General features: G+C 42.9%; 1 protein-coding gene across 7 annotated transcripts in view; it reads left to right on the top strand.

Moving 5' to 3' along the window:
- Positions 1-15249, top strand: part of NELL1 (neural EGFL like 1) — a 768366-nt gene that overhangs the window by 232043 nt on the left and 521074 nt on the right. For all 7 annotated transcript variants that reach the window (XM_053266636.1, XM_053266637.1, XM_053266634.1 and 4 more), the window contains exons 8-9: positions 7884-8018; positions 8798-8900. In XM_053266636.1, coding sequence (XP_053122611.1) covers positions 7884-8018; positions 8798-8900 — 238 coding nt within the window. The remainder of the gene's footprint in view (positions 1-7883; positions 8019-8797; positions 8901-15249) is intronic.

The raw sequence follows: 15249 nt of genomic DNA on the forward strand, positions 1-15249 counted from the left end.
TATCTCCAGGCTTGGAGATTTCACTTTGGATATGCTCAGGAGCTGTACTGCAATGTGAGCTCTCAGTTTATAGTACACATGGGGACATGTCAATTGTTGGCAATGGGCGAATCAACCCTAGATATGGTTAAACAACCAAATTGGAACAGGGATCAAGATGCATGCCTCCTCCCTATGTGGGGGGTCCTAGCTAAGTTGATTTTACAGTTAACTATAGTGAGTTAACTGACTTCCAAGGCCACTCTAAACTTAGAGTGAACCATCTCACTCCCATTGACTCTACAATATCCAGGAGATATTGACAGGCTAACGAGCCGATTATGCCAAGCAGGAATAAAAGTCGATAAGGCAAGGAAATAATGTCCTCCCCATCACAAAGGAGACGAGTCAGTGACGAAGACCTAGAGGTATAGCTTACTGAAATTGATAGGATTACTGGAGAGCCTGTCCTGGCACGGATACCCTTTTGCGCACCTGCATACCCTAATTTTCATCACAAACAGCCTTACTTGCAAAAGGCAAATCCACCCAGGAAAGATCAATCAACAACAATGTATTCCATGCAGGCCCAGCTTGACACTACTGATTAGCAAAGTAGGACAGTAGGAATGTGCCCCCAAGGCATGATTTGGGATATAAGTATCCCTACTTCCATGAGAGGCGAGCTGGTCTTGTGTTAGCCTGCAACCTTGGAGAAGCCGCTTCCAGTCTGGGAAGACAATACTGAGCTAGATAGACCAATGGTCTGACTCAGTATATGGCAGTTTCCTATGTTCCTATGACCCAATATGCTCTCCTGTACCTTTCACTGGAGACTCCAAGGACCCCAGCAAGCAATCTTTGTTCCCCCTCGTATTCTAAACTTGGGACTAAATCCTCTGCTCTCTTTCACCCTGAAAAGAACTCGAAATCACTACCAACTTGGGCAATCTACTGTCCACCTGCCATAGCTATTGGGGTTGCTCTGTTCTTCATGCCATCACCCAGGTTGGTCCTTTTGCAGATCTGCTGGAGTTCTTGTTGCAGTCTGATGGGGTCCTGAGTGAGAGGCACAAGGAAACACTGAGATATTTCACAGTGGGAGTCCCGGGTGTTATCCACGGGGAAGTACACTGAGTCATGGGGTTAGGGATACTTATATCCCAAAATGTGCCTTCAGGTCACTTTGCTGTTGTCATGCTCTGCTGAATTGGGAAATCCAGAAAGGTTTTTCCGGAATGCATTGTATCTGATCGTCCTTCCTGATTAGGAAGGTATGTGAATCACCTATTGTATTCAAGGCTGATTGTGTGGACAATTGGAGTGTGCAGGTGCATCCAACAGTATCCTGTGCTGGGAAGGGCTTCCCAATAGTTGGCTTCCCAATCACTCTCCTGATGTATGCTCTTCTTCTTCAAGAGAGAGAGGCACTAGAAGAACTCTCTCTGCCTCCCAGTCTCTTTAAATCCCCTCTAAAAGTGCCCCCCCAGCCAGTGGGTGCATAGTTGCCCCTAGTAACACTTGATTTGTATGATAACAAGCCAACCAAGAAGCAAGGAGACCGCAAGCCAATCGGAAGCCATGCCAGAAAATCAATCGGACAGAGCAAAGAGGTCTCCACAATGACGTTTGAAACGTTGAAACATTTCGATCGAAACGGGATTGTTCTGCTCCAAGCTTGAAACAGGCCCTTTATTTAAAGGGTGTTATGTTTTGATCTCAAAACACTTGAAATGACCCATTTTGAGTTGAAACATTTCAATGTCTAAACATTCTGCACATCCTTATTTTGCAGTACATACAGTATTTTGTTGCATTTGTAGCCCAGTGTGAACGTCACAATGGATAGTTTCTCAGAGAAATGCAGGTGGAATCTAAAATTACTCATATTTATTGCTAAATACATAATGAGTGATTAATTTCTAGAACAGAGATGCCAATCTTCAAACTAACCTAGAAGGCACACCTTCTAAAATGGAATCCCACCTTTTTAATGCTAAGGTTATTTAATAGGGATATGGGGTAGCACCGGGCCCATTGATTGGACCTGACACAGTGCAGGCTCTGTTGGTAAATCTTTCATCAGACGTAACCCAATGAAAAATTTGCCTGACAAAATAACACAATTCAGTTCAATACAATGCAATACAAGATTGTATAGTGTTACTAGAACTGCCCCAGAGTGCTGGCTAGACACTCCAAATATGCTTTTCACCTCTGAGGCTGGAAGTGGCCTATAGCCACCAGACTAGTAGCCATCGATAGACCTGTCCTCCATGAATTTGTCTAAGCCCCCTTTAAAGCCGTCCAAATTGGTGGCCATCACCACATCTAATGGCAAATAATTTCATATAAGAACCTAATGGAATTAGCTTGACTAGAGAGAGTAGTTTGGTTCCCGTATCAATTTTAGCACGTTTTCGTGTACTGGAAAGTACGAGGAAACAGGAGTACAGTTCAAAGGTTTTATTAAGGGTACATGGGAGTACAGAATGCAAAGGTTCAGTTAGGCAAGGCAATACATCTTAGCTAATGTTCTAGGCAAGTGTGTGGCTAGAGGTAATTTAGTTTGAAGTCCTAATTAGAGATTGATCGGCTTTGCTAAGGTGCTTGAATAGAGCCTGGCTTAAGGCTTGCCATGGAGAATGCTTGAAAGCAAGGAGGCTGGAAAGAGAGGAGGGCAGTGAGGAGGCTTAGAAGGGCAAGGGATTAGTTTACCTATCCTTCCCTGTTTCCGTTGATGCATTCATTGCACATTGGTTGGCCTCTTTGCCAGTAGCGGAGAAGCAGGAAAGAAGTTAGGAGCAAAGGACTACTATTCGCTTGTATGAGAGTCCGTAAGATAGTGATCCAAGCAGATTTCTAGGCAAAGTGCTTTGACTAGAGGTAGATATACCCTGAAACATGTCCTAAGGCAGTTTACAAGCCATTCTGCTTACCTAGAGGGTGTCAGATTTCATGAAAGACAAAGAAATTATTGCCACTCGAATTTAATCATTCTGATAGTAGCTTGTTCAACAAAGTCATGGGTATTGTTCTGTAAATGTTTTGGACATGTTGAATAGAGCTGCTGAACTATCTGAATAACAGGCGGCCTTCCTCCAGGTTTATAGATTACACAACTCCAGTTTTGATGCACTCATTTCCCCGACTCCTCACCAGCTAAATTGTTAATTCAAAATGGATTAGGAATTCAAAATGGATTAGGAAATGCACCTGAGTGTCTCTCGAAGAGTGCTTCACTGTTATCTCCCATGGAAAGGAGGATTCTTTCTTGATTAATTCATCTTTTGAAATGGAATCTGCTCACTAGCTACTGCCTTCTTTTGTGAAGCCTCCCAACGTAATACAGAGAGATGGGTGCTCTCTGGGCTACCCTGAAATTGGACTGTCTGGCAACAATAGTTTCATATCAGACTGAATTGATAGTGGTGGGGGCTTACCTGAAAAACAGTAGCAGGCTCTCTTTTAACTGGAAATTGCCCTCTGGGCAGCAATGCTTTAAAATGCTGCCCTTTCCCTCCCTGGCAGTTGCCCCACAACGCCCTGGGGAAGTAGCAATGGCATCATGTTGTGTCCTTTCTCCATACATTAAAAAAAAAAAAAGGCTGTACATTCAGATCAGCTACGTGGTTTTTTGCCGCCATTTTGTTTCTGTGCTAACAGCAGCAGGAGGACTTTGGTTGGTTGGTTGGGCCATCGAGTTGGTGTTGACCAGAGCCATGTGGTTTTCTTGGTAGACTACAGGAGGGGCTTACCATTGCCATCTCCCGTGTAGTATGAGATGATGCCTTTCAGTAGCTTCCTAGATTGCTGCTGCCTGCTATAGGAGTTTCCCATATTCTGGGAAACACACCCACAATTGGAATTCAAACCAACAGCCTCTTGCTTTTTAGGCAGGTTACTTCTCCCCCCAACCCCAGTAAATGGCATGGTTACAAAGGGTTAGATCCCTCTAGCCACATACTGCAGTCCTAGTCTGGATTAGGTGGTTACTTAATTTTTTTTAAAAGGGAGAGAAATGGGAGAGAAATACTATAACTGTAACATAAAATAACCTAACAAATTCGATTAGCAGTAAGTTTAACAAAAAATGAAAGGACTGTTTCTTTCTGAATCTGTCTTTCTTTCTGAATCTAAAAGTATTTGGGGTAACCTTCTATAAAATGTAATAGTGATATGGGACCTAAAAAAAATGTACTCATGATACCTTGAGGGATGTAGTGGAACATTTGTGAACAAAGTGGAAACCACTTTTGTCTAGTTACTTATACTTTTATTTATTTATACTTCTGTCTAGATATTTTGAAAGAACTGCAAATTACTGTTGTCAACTGTGTATCCCACCCCCCTCCATAAGGCATACAAGGCTTAGGAACATAAGCTTCTTCTTGCATTAAGCCTGATAATAACCCTTTTGGGTTCAGATGTGAAAATGCCAATATCCTTGAAAAATTGTTTCTGCTATGTAAGTTACTTGGATTCTTGCCTGACTAACTTTGTAGTCATGTGAAGACTGCAACATACATACAAAATACATCTTTCATACAGGCATGCTACCTAACGAGTTCCAATATAAGGAACACATTGACCTTAATTTATTAACATGCTACATGTCTTAGGACATTATTAGTACTTTATTAGAATATACTATAATGTATTAAATTTATTTAATATATTTATATGTTCTGTGTAAACCTCTTTGAAAACTTCTGTTGCTGAAAAGTGGTGAAAATATTCATAGTAATAGTAGTTTATAGAATTCATGGGCAGCATCCAAACTAAGTTAATGATATCGCCACCATGTGAAATTGAGAACTCTGTTACATCTTGAATCAGGGTGGATGACATCATTACAAACTACTCCGTTGAGCTGTTCTTATGTGTTCCTACAGCTGCAGCAAATTTGGTTCAAATTGGTTAGGCAGTTCTCAAGTTAGCCCACTTGCATCTCAGATGTTCATGTGTTTGCCATCTTGAATCGGGGTGGATGACATCATCACAAACTATGCCATTCAGGCCCCCCCCCCCAATGTCACTCACTATGACTGTACCAAATTTGGTTCAAATCGCTTAAACGGTCCACAAGTTAGCCCACTTGTGCCTCTAGCATTCACCTGTCCACCATCTTGAACTGGGGTGGATGACCTCATCACAAACTATGCCATTGAGAGGTGACTCTGTGTCCCTACAACTGTACTCAATTTGGTTCATATTGGTCCAGGTATTGAGAAGTTGATGCAGGCGGTGGGGTGGAGACATACGGACACACATACAGAATGCCAGGAAATCTCATAAACTTACTTTCCTTAAGGAGGAAAGTAGGCTAAAAAAGAACGAACTGCATTCCTTATTAACTTGAAAAGGAACACTATGTTTTAATTCCAAATAAGGAACAGTTCCTTGAAGTAGGGAACAGATGGCAAGGCTTTTCATCCACTAATCATAGTGGTTGCAGTAGCAGTCACGTTGCTAATAACTTGTGTAGTGATTGTGGTCATTATCTAGCATACATGTTACTTTTATATAGTTTATTTTTTAGGCATTCAGAGTATTGCATATAAGCAGTCCTTATAATAGGATTGGGCTGGTATTGGGATTCTCATATTATGTATAGGTAACTGAAGCTGATTGTTTCTGCTTGCCAAACTACACATTACATTGCAAATCTAGTGTTTGGCCTAAACAGAAGCCACGGGTGGATGCTGAGGTGATCAGGAAGCTCCTATTGCTGCGAATGAAAGTTTCATTTCCACAGCTAATATCCGTTTTCACTGAGACCAAGACATGGGTGAGATGGTTTAAATATTCCCTTTCTGTGCACTTGGGCCCTTAGTACATAGGGACCCAGGAAGAGACTTAACCCCTGGCCCTCATGCTTTGGTCCTGAATGAAAATACCCCGTTAACCCTGGAAGGAAAGTTTTAATGAGCACCAATGGGAGCTTCCCTCCCAGGGTTAATAGCAGCTTAGTAAGCAGGGCGGTCGGGAGGCAGGGACCATCATACAACAGGGTTAAATATCTCCTTCCCTAGGTAGTGTGGTCTGGTCCTGCTCACCCTTTCCATTGACTAGTTTGGTACTAAGGTCCACTCTCTGAATTCATAGCAGAGCTGATATGTGACTCAACGATTTTCAGTACAAAGCTCTTAGGTTTAATATTGTGCCAAACCAGTTCAGGTTCAACATCTGATTCTTAATGACTCTTTATTTGTTTTTCTAGAAAATGAACACTTTCTAACAATTTCCAAACGTCAGCATGTTTGATACTGACATGGGTGTGGAAGCCTTTGTTCCTGAGGGCTGCATTGCACATTTGAAGCAGATCAGTGTCTATACTGTATACATTCATGTATATAATGTCCATCTGAAATAGGAATGTATGGTTATCTATAGAGTCTTTTATGCACCCTCTGCCTCACATTCTCCTTCTCATCAATGCAATTGCCTCTTCAGCAGACTGTAGTGGAGCGCAGCAAAGCAAACCTTTTGCTCTTCTCCCCAAGGCAGGGTAAAGCAGCAAGGGAAATTAGGAAGAGCTGATTTCTCTGCAATCTTCAGTAGCAGCTTTTTCCTTGGGGTGCTTGAGGCAGCACTTAACCAGATGCTTAAGTGGGCTCTGAGGCCTAGTATAAGTGCAACTTCTCAGCAGCCTTTAAGCTTCATACTGTAGTCCATCTCTTCCTACCTCTGTGCTCGTCACCCTTTGTGTGATGTCCTTTAGAAGCTTGCCCCTGTTTGACAGAGCCCACTGATATGTGGCTGATGTTAGGGGAATGGAACTAGTGTTCTTAATAGCAGAGTGCACACATTGTATGTAGTAAGTTAGGAACATAGGAACATAGGAAACTGCCATATACTGAGTCAGACTATTGGTCTATCTAGCTCAGTATTGTCTTCACAGACTGGCAGCAGCTTCTCCAAGGTCGAAGGCAGGAATCTCTCTCAGCCCTATCTTGGAGAAGCCAGGGAGGGAACTTGAAACCTTCTGCTCTTCCCAGAGCGGCTTCATCCCCTGAGGGGAATATCTTGCAGTGCTCACACATCAAGTCTCCCATTCATATGCAACCAGGGCAGACCCTGCTTAGCTATGGGGACAAGTCATGCTTGCTACCACAAGACCAGCTCAAGACCAGCTACCACAAGACCAGCTCAAGTTCAGCTCCTGGCATTTCTACTTCTATTTCCGGAAGCAAGGCTGGCAAATACATGTATTTGACTTTGGAGAGGTACTGTCATTTAGAACTGGACTAGATAAACCAATGATATGACTCGGTTTAAGGTAACATATATTTATATGTCAAAGTTGAAAATCAATTTCTGAAGTACAAGAAACTTCCAAAGTAGGCTGGAGAAGAAGGTCTGATTTGGCATACAAGTCTGAGATTCATGCTTTGGATTTGTCCATTGCATTTGAAATGGAAACATTGTTTTTGATCCCAACTTTACCATTTTCTGAAATGACAGGGAAGAATTGGAAGCTGATGGAAATCCATGTTGTATGTCTAAATGAACAAGTAGTCATATATAAATATGTTAATGAATAATTCTGAAACATTTTTGTAGATATTTCAGCATATGTTGTGTTGTTTTCAAGTTAAAAGATCAGACTATTGCCATGAGTTTTTTTTTCTTTCAGAGATGGAGTTACTTCCACTGGATTTACTAGGCTAGAAGAACCAATGATATACATTTGCAATGACATAAAAATGATATAAATTGTTTGTGCTTCATTGCCTTCTGTGGATCTGGCCGATTTATACCAGCTTAAAGTTCTTCTATTTTGATGTGGCTTTTGCCAGTGTGATACAGTCCAGTTCCACTGAAGCTATTCTTTTGCTTTGTTTTGTATAAAGCCATATGCATAAATTCTAGAAATTAAATCAAGTTACTTTCATTTACAGCTAAATTATGCAGAAATGAGGCTTAGTCAGTTGGAAAACTGTCACTGTGAGAAGACTTGTCAAGTAAATGGAGTGATCTATCGAGACAAAGACTCATGGGTAGAAGATGATCACTGCCGGAACTGCACATGTAAAGTAAGACATTTCTAACATGTATCTGGATAAGATGTTATAATTCAGTACAGAATCTTGAGTACATATAATGCCAAGTGAGAGTTATTAGCATGGTAGTACATATGAAGGGGGGTGGGGAGAAAAATGCTATTTGTGGTTTGGATAAAACATTATCTTACTGCTGCTTGTATCTGGAATGAAACTATTTTGGGGTAAACATTTTGGCATTTCCTGTGTACAGTTTAGAATTGTATCACTGTAGTATGTGAAAAAGAGAAGCATTATCTTAATATTATGCATGGATGTTCAGTTGCATCTTGCATGACAGCAACACGTATAGCCTGTTTGTGGTATTTATCATTTTGAACAGCAGAGGAATAAAAGTTGAATTAAAATAGAAATCTTGCCTGGTTGAAATGATTTGATAACTATCAGAAGAGAGGTTTTGTTTGCTCAAGAAAGTAGAAAACTGTTTTTTAATATTTTGGAGATGATTGACAGATCCTGTGGAAGATGTTGTTTACATGCTTGTCAAAATGGGTAGATGAATTTTCTTGCCTAACCTTCTTAGCGATCATTGGCAGGTGGGATAAGGGAAGTAATTTGTATCGGAAACATAATAGAGATTCACATGGCTTGTAGTCAGTTTAGTTTGTAGGTGTTGCAGAATGGTGAGTTGTATTTGGAAATATTCCTATAATTTAGTTAATGAATTTTCACATAGAGATAATTCTTCATCCAAAATAAAAATTACTTTGTACATATTAAAGTTTTAAGTTTATTTTTCTGACATTGCATAGAGTGGAGTAGTGGAATGTCGACGGATGGCCTGTCCGCCATTGAACTGCTCTCCTGATGGCCTTCCTGTCCATGTAACAGGCCAGTGCTGCAAAGTGTGCAAGTGTAAGTATAGATATTGCACCCTTCCTCTAGTCATGTTGATTTCTGCTGAGTCATTTTCTCTCTCAGAATTTTCAGTTTCCTTTTTTAAACTAAAAAACCCCCAACCCTCCTGAAAATAAAGAACCTCATTATTCGCGAACCACTATTCATGGTTCCGTGTATCCGCAGTGTGTCTAATAGACAGCCGTTTCTAGTATCCGCAGATATGAAACCTACATATCTGTGGTTCCTAGACGGCCAGAAGTTACCGCATAGGTCACTTCCGCTCTCCATTTTGTCTCAAGGAGCCATTTTGTGGCTCATTTCTTCTAAAAATCAGACTCCCCCCCCCATGATTTTTCATAATTTTTGAGGTATTTCTTCCTTTGAGGGGCATCCCTGAGCACATGCGGAACCTGTGGAGCACACCACAGTAAGTTCTGGGCTTTAAATTTGTTTCTCCTCCACCTGGATCCTAACTCCCCTTTCCCCATAGCCATAATGCCTCGTTACTTGCGGTTCCATTACTCGCGGTAGTAGGTGAGGAACAGAACCTTGCAAGTAATGAGGTTCTCCTGTTACAATAAAAGAAAGCAGGTTTAAAACAAACACCCAAAAACATAGTGGCTGACATCTTAACTAATAAAGCAGCTTTGTGCTGAGAACATGTTGCAGTGCTGCAAAAGGCTTCCAGGATACCACAGTGCGAAACACAGAGGGTGGGAGATTGTCTCTGATATCTGCTCCCTCTAAAAAGACCTGCACTGCCCCCCCCCCCATGTCCTTTGGGGCTGCACCTTCTTGGGAATATATTTTCAGGTGGCACAGGGCATTTCCAGAGGAAGCAGAGATCAGAGAAAATTAACCCCCCACCTGCACTGTGGAACTAGGTTCTCCACAGCATGGACACATCTTCCTAGTATGTGGGCGTTTCCTTAGGCATGTCAGCTTCCCATCCAAGTGTTGCAAAGCCTTTTTAAGCAGATCATATTGGCAAGCTTGTGGTGTGCCTTTGTAGAAGGACAGTGGGGATGCTCTCAAAATCTTTTGCAAAGGGGAAGGTGCACTTCCAAGGCTCAGACTGGGAGTTCCACCAGAGCCTTGCAAAGGTCTAGTTGCAAGAGGGGGCACTGGCAACCTGCCCTTCTCCCGCCATGTGCCTTTGCACTTTCATAAGAAAGTGGTTGCTCATTAAGATAAACACAGGTCAGATCAGAGGAGGAGCCTTAGAAGGTTTTGCATTCCACAGAATGGGGGAAGAATCTGATCCTCAGGCTTATCTGCTGTTTCAGTCTATAATCGCCTAGTTCTGCCCCTACAGCTGGATGAATGCTTCTTGAGAGTAGAAAACTGCCATTCTCCCTCATGCTTTATAGCAGGGGTGGGTAACCTTGGCCCGCCAGCTGTTTTTGAACTACAACTCCCACCACCCCTAGCCACAATTATTGTGGCTGGAGGGCCAAGGTTCTCCACCCCTACTTTATAGCAACCCATCAGCCCCCCTCCCCCAACAACTCACACCTTATCCAACATTCACAGAGAGTTGGTTGGTTAGTTATTTCTTTGTTCTTTGTTTTTTCCTATCCTCCACCTTTTTTTCTTTTCTACACTGCCCCATCCAGCGGCTGTGGGCAGTTTATAAATTAAAACAAAATGTAATCATTCAAAAATCAAACTTAAAAACCATAAAATCTTAACAATTGAAACAGTTTAAAAACCCTTGAAGGCCATAGCAAACAGATAAGTCTTAAGGGCTCTCTTAAAGGCTGATAATGTATTTAAACCACACATTTCTGTGCGGAGTGCATTCCACAACCCAGGAGTGGCTACAGAGAAAGCCTGGTCCTGAGTTGCCACCAGACGCACTGGTGGCAGTTGGAGACAGACCTCTCCAGATGACTTCAGCATGTGGTAGGGATCATACAAAAGAAGGCATTCCCTAAGGTAACCCTGGCCTAAGCATTTCAGGGCTTTAAAGGTAATAACCAGCACTTTGTATTTTGCCTGGAAACGTATTGGCAGCCAGTGCAGCTATTTAAGTATAGGCATAATACAATCTCTCTGGGTTGCCCCAAAGACCAGTCTGGCTGCCGCATTTTGTGGAAGTTTTCGAAGTACATACAATGGTAGCCCTATGTAGTGCGCATTGCATTCAAGCCTGGAGGTTAGCAACTGATGCACCACTGTTTTGAGATCGTTCTCTTCAAGGAATGGATGCAGCTGTCAAATCAGCCAAAGCTGATAAAAGGCACTCCTAGCCATAGCCTTCACCTGAGATACCAGGGTGAGGTGGCCTGGATCTATGAGCACTCCCAAACTGTGTACCTGTTCCTTCTGGGAAAGTGTAACCCCACCCAAAACAGGAAGATCTATCCCATTCCTCAAATTCCACTCCCCCACAATGAGCACCTTCATCTTACTTGGATTCAGCTTCAATTTATGATCCCTTATCCAGCGCATTACTGCCTGTAGGCAGGCATTTAGGGAATGAGTGCCATTACCTGATGATGATGATAATAAAGAGCAATAGATTTGAGTGTCATCAGCATACTGATAGCACCCAGCACCAAATCCCTTGATGACCTCACCCAGAGGTTTCATGTAGATATTAAAAGGCAATGGTGGCTAGCTTTTTGGAGCCCTGAGGGGACCCCATATAATAGCTCTGGTTTAGAACAGAAACTGTTACCAAGCGCCACCATCTGGAATCTACCCAAGGGATAGGAGCAGAACCACTGCAAAGCAGTGCCTCCTATCCCCAGCTCTCCTAGGCTATCCAGAAGGATGCCATGGTCGATGTTATTGAAAGCTGCTGAGAGATCCAAAAGAACCAGCAGAGTCACACTCCTCCATCGATTCCCAATAGAGGTCATCCATCAGGCCGACCAAAGCTGTCTCAACCCCATAGCCAGTTCTAAAGCCAGTTTAAAATGGGCCTAGATAATTAGTTTCCTCCAAAACCACTCGGAGCTGATTAGCCACCAATCTCAATCAACCTGCCCAACCAAGGGAGATTGGAGACAAGCCTTTAGCTATCCATCATCAAGGGATCCAAGGTAGGCTTCTTAAGAAGTGGTTTAACCGCTGCCTCCTTCAAACAAGGGGCATTCTGTCCTCCTGTGGCCTTTCATTAATGATGTCAATTAGGCTGCCTCCAACAATTTCCTGCAATGCTCACAGACCAGAATTGCTTCTTGGTTGCATGCACTGCCACCATGTAAGCCTTCAAATGGGCTCTATGTTGTGTCTTGCCAAATTCGAGCCGAGTTTTTCTCCACTTGTGTTTCAGTAGCCTACCTAGCTGCTTCAGCCCCCGCAGCTCTTCTGTATACCATGGGGCAATTTGTAAAGCAGTTCAGAAGGGACATGGTTGTGTCTGCTGCCTGGTGAGCTCGCTATTCCAGGTACCCACCAGGACATCAACAGAGTCACTGGCAGAACCAACACTAAAACTTTCCAAGGCTTTTTGGAATCCTGTTTGATCCAGCAGCCTTCTTGGGTGGACCATACTAACAGGTCCACCACCCTTGCAGGCGTGAGTTGTGACTATGAAACCTACCTTAACCAGGTGGTGGTCCATCTATGACATGGAGGTGGTCTGTTACATATAGAGTTGATGGTCCACTGATCCTCATCAGGTAGGTCAGAAGCATCAACTGACTGGAATTGGAGAACGTTCTGTTGGAAGTCAGACTTCTGTGCAAACCTGTCAAAGTTTTCAGAAACACTCCCACAGCAAAGGGTCAGATACCAGGCAACTGGGTTCCAGAAACTGGGTAGAGTTGTTGGTTAGCCTCATTGGGTCAGAATCTGGTGCTTGATTTAAAAGAGGTAGGGATCAAGTTCCAGGCTAACAAACAAGGATAAGAAATGCCAGAGGCAGGGCATAGTCAAAATCAACCTGGGATCAGGATTCAAGGAAACAATAAAGAATCAAGCAGCAGATACATGCTTAAAGCTCTACAGGGGTCAAGGCCCAGAACAGCAGTCAAAGGAAAAAATGCAGGATCTCTGAAATAGAATCCTCTTTGGTAAATAATCAAGTTTGCGTTTTTCTACAAGGTTGTGGCACTGCCAGTAGCGGCCAGTACGGGTGCTGCTGGCGGGGGTGTTGTGAGCCAAGCCTGATTCATACTCTATGTATGCTCTGGAATTAGCAGTGAGAATAATGCTTGTTCTTGCACAAACTGATGTGGTTTTTTGATATGGTAACCATGTATGATCTGGACACACAAGTAGGAGGAGAGACAGACACAATAAGTTTCAATAGGCTTTATTAAGGCAATAATGCTGATCAGGTAAATCAAACAGGTCAATCATGTTTCTTAGAGTAGTGTAGAGCATATATTCCTAACTAATAAATGTGTTGGTTGCATGTGATTTCAATGTTGCATTAACTAACAAAACCTAACTAAGGATAGAGGAAAAAGGAATGAATAGCAGTGAGGGTTGCATAGGAGCAGCGTGGCAAAATACCTGAGTTTAGTAGGAAGGTGGGTGAGGAGGCAAAATTGTTTTCCAGGACAGCATATAACTGAGTCTCGTCGTGGCCCATAGGTAAGAGCGTCACTTGGGTCTGATGCCAGCATGCGAGACAGGCTTCTAGCAGGCATAGTGAGCAAAAGGTTGCTAAAGCCATGTCCAAAAAGCCAGGTTCTTATAGTCGTTCAGTACTTAGATCTAGACATAAAGTTGTTTTACAATAGCAATGTCCATCATGTATCTAAAAAGTGTCAGTTAACTTGTCAGAGTTGTCAGAAAACTTGCTCACTTGTGACAGTTGTTTGTCAGAGCTGGGTTTCAGCAGATTGAGGGCCATCTCCCCCGTGCTGCAGTCTGTTATCAGGAATGTGTTGTTCTCCTTGTGTTTTCAAGACAATCTGCATTGCTGAGCTTTGCAGATTTGTTTCTTGAAACACCTCTGCCACAAAGAGGTGTTATAGTTGTGCCGTAGAGTCGGTGTCGACTCCTGGTGACCACAGAACCATGTGGTTTCCTTTGGCGGCGGCAAAAAGCACCTTTATGCATAAATTAGTAGGTGCTCTGCTACCTCCACACCTGAAAGCTGCTCCAAGCAGCGGCACGCTGCCCAGCACCTCCTGTGGTGGGGGATCGGCTCAGCTACTCACCTGGCCTCAAAACATGTGAGAAGGACATTTGCTGGCCACGCAAATGGCCTCTGCCAGGTGAGTGGTGGAGCTGATCCTCCCCACCACTGGTGCTGGGCATTGTGCCATTGCTTGGAGCAGCTTTCAGGTGCAGCTGTAGCGGAGTAAGCACCTACTAATTCACGCTTAAAGGTGCCCTGCCAGAGGCGCCCACACTGCTACTGGGCACTACTGGACCCCTTCTTTTCCCTTCAGTAACTTCTTCTGGTCCTGCCTTCTGTCCAAATCCAATGCATCTTAGAGAGATGGGATTTAATAAGTTGTTGTACAAAGAGTGCTGAAGTTCCACCTAGAAAGGATTTGGGCCCATAGAACATCAGAGAGCACCTTACATTCAAAGATGATCTGGGCTGGGTTGGACAATATGTCTAAAATGGGCCCTGCCCACATATGATTGAGAACATGAATATGCAAGTCTCACATTCCATCCTAGTGCACTGTTCCTGTTTTCATAATTGCTCCTCACACATACTGCAATTTAAATGCTACATTAAGTAGTGGGAAGTCGGTTTTGGAACAGCACAACAATTGAAAGGACTTGCTGGCATGTATGTGTTCATGTGACATCCTTAATTATACGTGCAATAGCCAGTTTGGCTCTGTTGTCTAAACAGCCTTCTATTGATTCCAAGTGAGTCTACAATAGCATCATCCCTTGTGATGGAGTGCAGTGTATTTCCAGTCCCTTAACCAAGAACAAGAGATTGGGAAATGTTATATCAACACACAGCTGTAGAATTGAATATGCAAACATAAGTTCTCCTATGAGGGATTTGCTTTCGTTTTCTATATGAAAATAGGGCTAATCAAATCTCTCATAGGTATTGGATGCCAAGCTGAACTTGTTAGTGTAGCAGTAGTTTCTATGAACATCTGTCATGCTAAAAAGACCTATACAAAATGATTGAAATTGATTGCAAATGCTAGTGCCTTGACAGAATGATATACTTGGGACACAGTTCTTTGGGCACACAGTGCCACTCACTAAAGCTATCCATACTGATAAGAATGTATGGATTGATGTTTCTGCGGTTTGTCTGGCCCTTGGGCCTCATTGAACAGCAAGATCAACCTCTTTTTGCTCTTGGGTTAAAGTTACAAGGAGGTGACTTAAAATGCAATCGTGATTTAAAATGCAACCATAAGAATGATAATTGTTAAAGACAAAGATATGTTTCTCTCCCCCCCCCCCCGTTTTTGAT

This window comes from Hemicordylus capensis, chromosome 1, assembly GCF_027244095.1.
Source record: "Hemicordylus capensis ecotype Gifberg chromosome 1, rHemCap1.1.pri, whole genome shotgun sequence".
NCBI classification, from domain to species: Eukaryota; Metazoa; Chordata; class Lepidosauria; order Squamata; family Cordylidae; genus Hemicordylus; species Hemicordylus capensis.